This window comes from Furipterus horrens, unplaced genomic scaffold (assembly GCF_987537825.1).
Source record: "Furipterus horrens unplaced genomic scaffold, mFurHor1.1.pri manual_scaffold_6, whole genome shotgun sequence".
Classification (NCBI taxonomy): Eukaryota; Metazoa; Chordata; class Mammalia; order Chiroptera; family Furipteridae; genus Furipterus; species Furipterus horrens.
Genome location: NW_028327176.1, coordinates 85,524,629 through 85,531,925, shown reverse-complemented (window position 1 = coordinate 85,531,925; position 7,297 = coordinate 85,524,629). Strand labels below are relative to the sequence as shown.

Below are 7,297 nucleotides of genomic sequence, written 5' to 3'. Positions count from 1 at the left end.
TATAGTACTTGCGCTCGCCACCCAGGAACTCCTCAAAGCCAAGGCTCCAGTGCCGGAGGTCTGAAGACGAGCACTTTTTCTCCATCAACTTCGTCCGCAGGGGGGTTGGGATCCCAGCCAAAATCAGAGCGGCAGGAGTAGGGGTGGCCACTGGAGGTGAGTCTGAGGTGGGAGGTGCCCCCCCCCCCGACCGTGTTGGGGCCCTTGCCTGCACCGGACGGAGTGCAGGGGACCGACATTTGGGTGCGGAGCTGAGTCGGATGGACTTTGGGGAAGACAGACCGTGAGAGAAGGGACTGGGTCTTGGAGCCTGGAGTGGCGCCCGCTCTCCGGAACCACGCCCCCTCAGATTTTGCTTTAGACCTCTCCCAGTCCTCCGGGACTCGGTCTGGTTTATACTGGGTCGCGCTAGGAGCAGAGTGACAGGCTGGGGTGGAGAGGATGTTGAACTCCTTATGCTCTATCTAGTTCCTCCCTTCTTGTCTCTCTCCCTTTTTGGTTTGGATCCAAGACTTCCAACCCCCAGGCCGTCTCTGCCCAGCTGTCTCCTGTCCCATAACGCCCTCGCTTCATTTAGGGTCTGTACGGCAATGAGCAGTGGAGGGTTAAGGGGGCGGGGCCGCTGCATTTTTGAGGAGTGAGCGCATCCTAGTGGCTGCCAAGAGAGGCGCCGGGCAGGAACCTCACAAAGCCCCGGAGCAGGGGCTACAGGTGTTTTGGAGACTAGGGGATCCTGGTCTTCCTTTTCGGACTCTCCCTAACGAAGCAGACCCGCTAGGGTGCGGGAGGACTGGGGTGGGCAGCAGAGGAAAGTCTGGAGGAGGTGGAGAGGAGTGGGACGGGCACCCAGAGATGGCTGGAGTAAGACCCCGGAATTTTTAATCACCTCCCTACGCCCTTCTCTGCATGTCTCTTTGTCTCTCCCCCATTCTGTCTCTTCTCCCAGACAGGTGAAGCAAAAAGAGGAAACTAAGAAATCATCGCGGCAAGGGGCGTCTGTGTGGATGGGATGGGGACTTCAGGGGAAGGGCTGGGCCGCTGCTCCCATGCCCTGATCCGTGGGGTCCCAGAGAGCCTGGCGTCGGGGGAGGGCGCGGGGGCTGGCCTCCCGGCTCTGGACCTGGCTAAAGCACAGAGGGAGCACGGGGTGCTGGGGGGTAAACTGAGGCAGCGATTGGGGCTGCAGCTGCTCGAACTGCCTCCTGAAGAGTCACTGCCACTGGGAACGTTGCTCGGTGACACCGCCGTGATCCAGGGGGACACGGCCCTAATCACAAGGCCCTGGAGTCCTGCCCGCAGGCCGGAGGTGAGCATCAGGGTGGGGTGAGAGTAGGGGAAAGGGAAGAGCTGGACATTTGAGGCTTTAGTGAAGAATTGGGGGTGGAAATGTCTCAGCCCTGCCCCCTCTTCTCTTGTCCTAAGGTGGATGGAGTCCGCAAAGCCCTCCAGGACCTGGGGCTCCGAATTGTCGAGATGGGGGACGAGAACGCGACACTGGATGGCACTGACGTTCTCTTCACCGGTGAGGTTGGGGTGCCCATCTCTGGGGCATGACACAGGGAAGCAGAGTTCGGGAGACCGGGCCATCTCGGGCCTTGTTTCCAACTCATACTCTCCAGCCCTTAAACTTAAACTTCTTCTGCCACTCTGGGCTCAGGCCGGGAGTTTTTCGTAGGCCTCTCCAAGTGGACCAATCACCGAGGAGCTGAGATAGTGGCGGACACGTTCAGAGTGAGGAGCGGGACCAGTCTTGCGAGGGGTTGGTGGGGGGGCAGGAGACGCGGGACGTTGAAAAGGGAGAAGCTGAGAACAGCCAGTGTTTAAGGGTATTCCCTCACTTCTCCCGCATCCCTGAATACTTTCACTTGTTCTTCCTAGGACTTCGCTGTCTCCACAGTGCCGGTCTCGAGCCCCTTCCACCTGCGCAGTTTCTGCGGCATGGGGGGACCCCGCACTGTGGTGGCTGGTAGCAGTGACGCTGCCCAAAAGGCGGTCAGGGTGAGGAGGGGCGGGGCTAGGGTGGGGATCGGCCCTTGAAAAGCTGGGCTGGGAGGCTCAGAGAATTTGCTCCAGCCGCTGCCCTAACTGAGCTGTTCATCTACTGTGAGAACATGGGAAAAGTATAGCCAGACAGAGAGCTGGGAAATCAGGGAACAGGATCAATTTACATAGTCTTCCAAAAATCTCCAAAGGTGGCGTCTAAGCTGTGACTTGAACGATGGCTGGGGCCGACAGGTTGCAGCTGGAGAAAGGGAGATGGGAGAAGAGGGTTGTAGGTGGAAAGAACTGCCTGTGATTTTGAGGTGGAAATTAGCAAAGGTAACTAAAGTGCTTAGAATAGCTTCTGACACATACTAAGTGCTGTGTCATTATTATTTCACTAACGTAACTGTCCCCATTCCTTAGCAGTGGTAGGGCAGCCAGGGTCAGTTGTGGAGAGGCTCTGACACTTGAATGCTGCCACTTCCTCTACACCAGGCAATGGCAGTGTTGACGGACCACCCCTATGCCTCCCTGACCCTCCCAGATGATGCAGCCGCTGACTGTCTCTTTCTGCGTCCTGGGTTGCCTGGTGTGCCCCCTTTCCTCCTGCACCGTGGAGGGGGAGACCTGCCCAACAGCCAGGAGGTGAGGGAAAGCAAGAGCTCCACCAACAGCAACCAGAAGAAAGGAGTCTCAGGCCTTCGTATTAGGAGGAGGGAGGGATACCTTCTCTAGAAGGCTGAGTGGGACCACTGTGAAATGGCTGCGGGGGGTGGGGGTGGGGCTGGGTGTGGCCTTAGTCTCATTCCCATCTCCCCATTTCATGTCCTCCCTGCAGGCACTGCAAAAGCTCTCTGATGTCACCTTGGTACCTGTGTCCTGCTCAGAACTGGAGAAGGCAGGTGCTGGGCTCAGCTCTCTCTGCCTGGTGCTCAGCACACGCCCCCACAGCTGAGGGGCTGGCCTTGGGATCCTGGCTGGCCAGGGGTAGGGCAGCATAAGGAATAGATCCCCTTCTAGGTTAGACAAGAGGACGGTAAATAGTTAGAAATCGGGAGAGGGCCCCAAGATAGGGGGAGGGTATAGTGTGGGAAAAAGGATAGAGACCATGGGGTGAGTCTTCTCTCCAAGAACTAATAAAATAGAATGGAACTTTCAGACTGGGCTGTGGCTGGTCTCTTACTGGGGCAGAGGGACAGGGGCAGGGCTGAAACCTGAGATGGGATAGCACTGGGAAGGAGGCCTCTTCCATTCATCAAATCCTCATTAGGCATTTACTGACTCATTGCCCAGCCCTGTGTCACAGGTACTCGGGCACAAGATGGACAAGACAGAATTTCTATTATGGGTAGCATGTACATGGCAGAGAAGAGAGTGTGGGTGGATCTCTTGCTGAATTTATCTAAATAAATTCAGATGATCCAAAGACTGGTATTTTACCAGCCCACCCCTAGTTGATAGGAAGAAATGACACTTGCAGGGATATTAATTTTTATTCACTCATTTACTGAGGCTTAGCAGTGATATGAAAAGGGTCAGTCTTCTGATAGCAGGGAACTCACAATTCTTGAACAGTTTGTGATGGAACAATTTACAATAAGCTGTTGCTATGAGAGATAAGGGGACTCACAGGGCATCAAAATATGCAGGGTGGTAAAAAGGGTCAGAAATGGCATCCCAGAAGGCTCTATTCAGGACTCGATGCCAGGCAGGTAGTGGAGAGGAGGGAAAAGGGTAATCCATGAAAAAGGAATTGCACTGGGCAAAAGCATAGAGCATTTGGGGCCTGGGGAGAATATCTCTAAGGCTAGTATGTAGTGTACATATAGCATGACAGAAATAAGCTTGGAGAGCAGGCAGAGAGGTGAAGGTTAAGGAAAGAAATACTGTAGATCTGATATATAGGCTGTCAGAAGCAGGTTAGTATTTGGGAAAGATCTGGCTTCAGGGAGGATGGTGCAAGGGCAGAAGAATGAAGTGGGGCTATAAGTAATCCAGGGAACGAGGAGAGTACATTCAGGTGGCAGTGCTGAGCGTGAAAAGAGTGTGGACTTGACAGTGACGTTAAAACAGAATAGCAGGACTTGGTTCACTGTGTGGGAGTAAGAGTAAGGAGGTCTACATGACTCAAGTTTCTGGCTTGGGCAACAGTGTTGATCAAGAGAGAATACAGAGGAGGATTAAGTGAGAAGTTTTGGAGATGGTGTGCATAAAATGCATAGGGCCAGCTAGGCAGGAATGTGTGAGGGATGGTTTGAAAATCCGATATCTGAGATCTGAGCTGGAGAGAGTTCTGGGTGTTGTTTGCCAAGGTGAGGGCTGAGGCTCTGTGGATGACAGCTTCCCAGAAGAGGAAGAAGGCAGATAAAGACAGGGACAAACCTAGAATGGTGGAGAATACCATGGGGGTAGGGAGAAAGAAAGAGGGTTCCAGAAGGAAGACATCAGCATTAAGTTAGAACAGCTTAAAGGATGGAGTACAGTTAATCTCCCTGGCTTGTATGGCTCCATAGATTGAGTGCTGGCCTGAAAACCCAAAGGTCTCATCTGGTTGTTTCCCTGCCAGGGCATGTCTGGGTTGCAGGCCAGGTCCCCAGCTGGGGGCATGAAAGAGGCAACTGATTGATGTTTCTCTCCCTCTTTCTCCCTCCTAAAAATAAATAAATAGAATCTTAAAAAAAAAAAAGGAGTAATCAAAAGCCAAGCCAGATGAATACCAAAAAATGGCTATTGGATGTGGCCATTAGGACATCACTGGCAACCTCATAGGAATGGAGTGAAGGAGAAGAAAATAGAGAAGACAGGTGTAGGCCCCTGTTTCAAAGAGCTTGACTGGCAGGGAGGGAAGAGATGGGACACCTAGGAGTGGCTGATGTCTTAAGATGGGGAGACAGGGCTTGATGAATTTTAGAGAGGACACCAGTGGTGAAGGAGTCATGAAAGTTATAGGAGATTGGGTAACTGAAGGAGCAAGATCAGTGGCAGAGACAGCCTGGAAGCCAGGTGTCCTGACTCCCAGTCTAGTGCTTATATCTATCCCAGGTTGCCTTCTTTTTCCTGGGATAGTCGGAGAGGGAGAGAGCGGTTATGGGGTGTCCCCAGCTTGTGATGTTTGGAGTAAGGGCTTTCTTTCAAACTACAACAGCATAGATGGTGGCGGAATCAGCAGGGACCACTGGTGACAAAAGGTGGGGCCTTCTGAGGGCCAAATGATCCAGGTCTGCATAGAGCAGGTTCTGAAAGGTGGGGAGGAAGGCAGGAGTGTCTCAGAAGTGTGACTTCATGGCGATCCAGGGTTCTGTTTCTCGCTCCACTTTTCTCAGACATTCTGGTCAGTCCCCTACCCAGCCCCAAGCCCTTACCTGCTCCTGGTCCAGGTCCCCTGCAGTCTTGGGCTCCTCCTCCTTTACTGGCCTCTGGGGATCAGCTTCTACTAGTGGATCTACGTTGGGGTGGGGGAGGACAGAGCTGAAGGATTGAGAGAAGGTGACCAACTTGTCTGCTCCCAGCAAGGGCTAAGACTCAGGAATTGAGGGGTGGGGAATGTACCGGTAGGAGAAGGAAAATAGGGTGGAGTCAGGCTCACCAAGTCTGGGGAGCGGTCGAAGCGGGTGCGGGGACGAACGCCTATAAGGGATATTAATAGGATCTTTCAGAACCAGCAGTCTTGTCTCCCTTGTTCTCGGCTCCAGTCCGCGGCAACCATCACCCTGCAACTCAGCCTCTGTCCCGAGAAACAACTTAGGCTCCACCCCTACGCATAGTTCCGCCCACGCTCTGTTACTGCCACTAGCTTCGCTTCCCAAGTCAGAGCTCCACTTGCCAACCTGTGGCCTCGCGCCCAAGTTCTGACCCTCATTCTCCAAACCACACACCCCAGGGCTCCAGGTCTAGCTTTTGCGAAAATTCAGGCCTTGCCCCGCCCGCCTATGGTCAAGCCCCTCGTGCTCACCAGCGCTGCCACCAGACCACGCCCAGTGCTCCGAGTCCCAGCACCAGCGCAGCGCCCAGCAGTGGGATCAGCAGCTGGGGATACACGGACGCTGGAGAAACGGTGGAAGGAGGTGATGGATACTGAAGTCAGAGGTGCGAGAATAGGCAGCTAGCTTTCCAGCTCAGGAATCCCCAACCAAGGCACCCCTCCCTGTCGGGGATGTGTGTCCGAATTAAGTTCCCCTTGTGCACGAAAGCTTCGACCTACCCTGGCTAGGCTCCGAAGCCCTGCAATCTGCCCGGTCCCCCAGCACGTGAAGCACTGTACGGCTCTCCTCCCCGTGGCGGCCCTTGCAAATAAATGTGCCCGAGTCCCCTGGGCTCAGGAGCAGTTCTAGCCGCTGCATACCAGGGTCCAGGGCTCGTAGGCAGCCAGCAAAAGGCTGGACTGGAGACACTGGGGGGGTCCCGCTCGATGAGGCCCACAGGATCGGGCGGCGTCCTTTGGATAGACCCTTGCAGGTTGGGAAGCTAGGCGCCCAGGCCCAGCGGATGGGATAAGAGACCCCTACGCAGGAGAGATTCACCCAGTCGCCTGGACGGCCGTCCAAGGAAACTAGGGAAGGCCGGGGGCGGTGGTTAGGGCAAGTCCACAGGGTGAGACAGCCCCATCCCTCCCGGATCCTCTCGCCTCTCTTCTCTCCTGCCGTCCTGGCTCTTACCCTACACATCCCACTTCCCAGTCACACCCTGCCCCCGCCTCAGTCTTTCCTCGTTTATCCTGACTTTCCTAGGGATGGCTTACCCGCAACGTCCCCTTGGGCCCTCGACAGCAGCAGCGGTAGCAGCTGCAGAACTAGGGCCATGACTGGGATTTGATGAGAAGAGGAGGGAAGTGAATCAGCGGAGGAGACCGGAGGGGAACGGGGGAGGGGGTAGGCAGGTCTGGGGGTGCCGATAAGAGGAGGCGGGGCCCCCAGCTGTCCGGATCCCTCTGGGAATACTAGCAGGCCATCTCACAGCCCTGAAACAACGCTCACTTAAAATTCGTGATGTGGGCAAGTCTCTTAACTTCTCTGAGCCTGTTTGCGCATATATAAAAGCACCTATGTTGTAGAGGATTCTGAGAACTAAATACGTGCACCCAAAACACATAGGATCCTGGCTGACACATAGGAACACAAGATACTTGCTATTGTCATTACTGTGTCTAGTCTTATTTTAGCTGTCTCATGTCTCTGTGCCCATGCTGTCCCTCCTAGCCATGGTGTTTCATCATCAGAATCAGCAGTGGTTGTTTCTTTTTGTGTGTATGTGTGTGGATTATTATTTTTTTTTTGGATTATTATTTTTTTTATTGTAATTTTTTCCACTACCACTT

General features: G+C 54.2%; 2 protein-coding genes across 3 annotated transcripts; one reads left to right on the top strand and one right to left on the bottom strand.

Moving 5' to 3' along the window:
- The first annotated feature begins 584 nt into the window (after window positions 1-584).
- On the top strand, window positions 585-3,141 carry DDAH2 (DDAH family member 2, ADMA-independent). 2 transcript variants are annotated; one of them, XM_090282113.1, is made up of 6 exons: window positions 585-1,306; window positions 1,423-1,522; window positions 1,658-1,731; window positions 1,879-1,998; window positions 2,528-2,628; window positions 2,822-3,141. In XM_090282113.1, the coding sequence occupies exons 1-6, from the start codon at window positions 1,010-1,012 to the stop codon at window positions 2,982-2,984; spliced, it is 855 nt and encodes a 284-aa protein (XP_090138239.1). In that variant the 5' UTR covers window positions 585-1,009; the 3' UTR covers window positions 2,985-3,141. The 2 variants fall into 2 exon arrangements, with proteins under 2 accessions (XP_090138239.1, XP_090138238.1); XM_090282112.1 differs by having other exon boundaries at window positions 2,479-2,628.
- A 1,522-nt stretch (window positions 3,142-4,663) lies between these two features.
- MPIG6B (megakaryocyte and platelet inhibitory receptor G6b) lies at window positions 4,664-6,791 on the bottom strand. Its single transcript, XM_090282115.1, has 6 exons — window positions 6,722-6,791; window positions 6,185-6,532; window positions 5,936-6,026; window positions 5,570-5,610; window positions 5,346-5,425; window positions 4,664-5,219 (listed from the first exon to the last, which is right to left on the bottom strand). Exons 1-6 carry the CDS (start codon window positions 6,780-6,782, stop codon window positions 5,115-5,117), a joined length of 726 nt encoding a protein of 241 aa, XP_090138241.1. The 5' UTR covers window positions 6,783-6,791; the 3' UTR covers window positions 4,664-5,114.
- Window positions 6,792-7,297: the final 506 nt, after the last annotated feature.

Coding starts and splice junctions, on each gene's coding strand:
- DDAH2 (XM_090282112.1), top strand. CDS start 1,010: ATGGGGACTTCAGGGGAAGGGCTGGGCCGCTGCTCCCATGCCCTGATC. Junction 1,307..1,422: donor GTCCTGCCCGCAGGCCGGAG/GTGAGCATCAGG, acceptor TCTTGTCCTAAG/GTGGATGGAGTCCGCAAAGC. Junction 1,999..2,478: donor CTGCCCAAAAGGCGGTCAGG/GTGAGGAGGGGC, acceptor CCTCTACACCAG/GCAATGGCAGTGTTGACGGA.
- MPIG6B (XM_090282115.1), bottom strand. CDS start 6,782: ATGGCCCTAGTTCTGCAGCTGCTACCGCTGCTGCTGTCGAGGGCCCAA. Junction 5,611..5,935: donor GTGGTCTGGTGGCAGCGCTG/GTGAGCACGAGG, acceptor TATCCCTTATAG/GCGTTCGTCCCCGCACCCGC. Junction 5,220..5,345: donor GGGACCTGGACCAGGAGCAG/GTAAGGGCTTGG, acceptor CCCACCTTTCAG/AACCTGCTCTATGCAGACCT.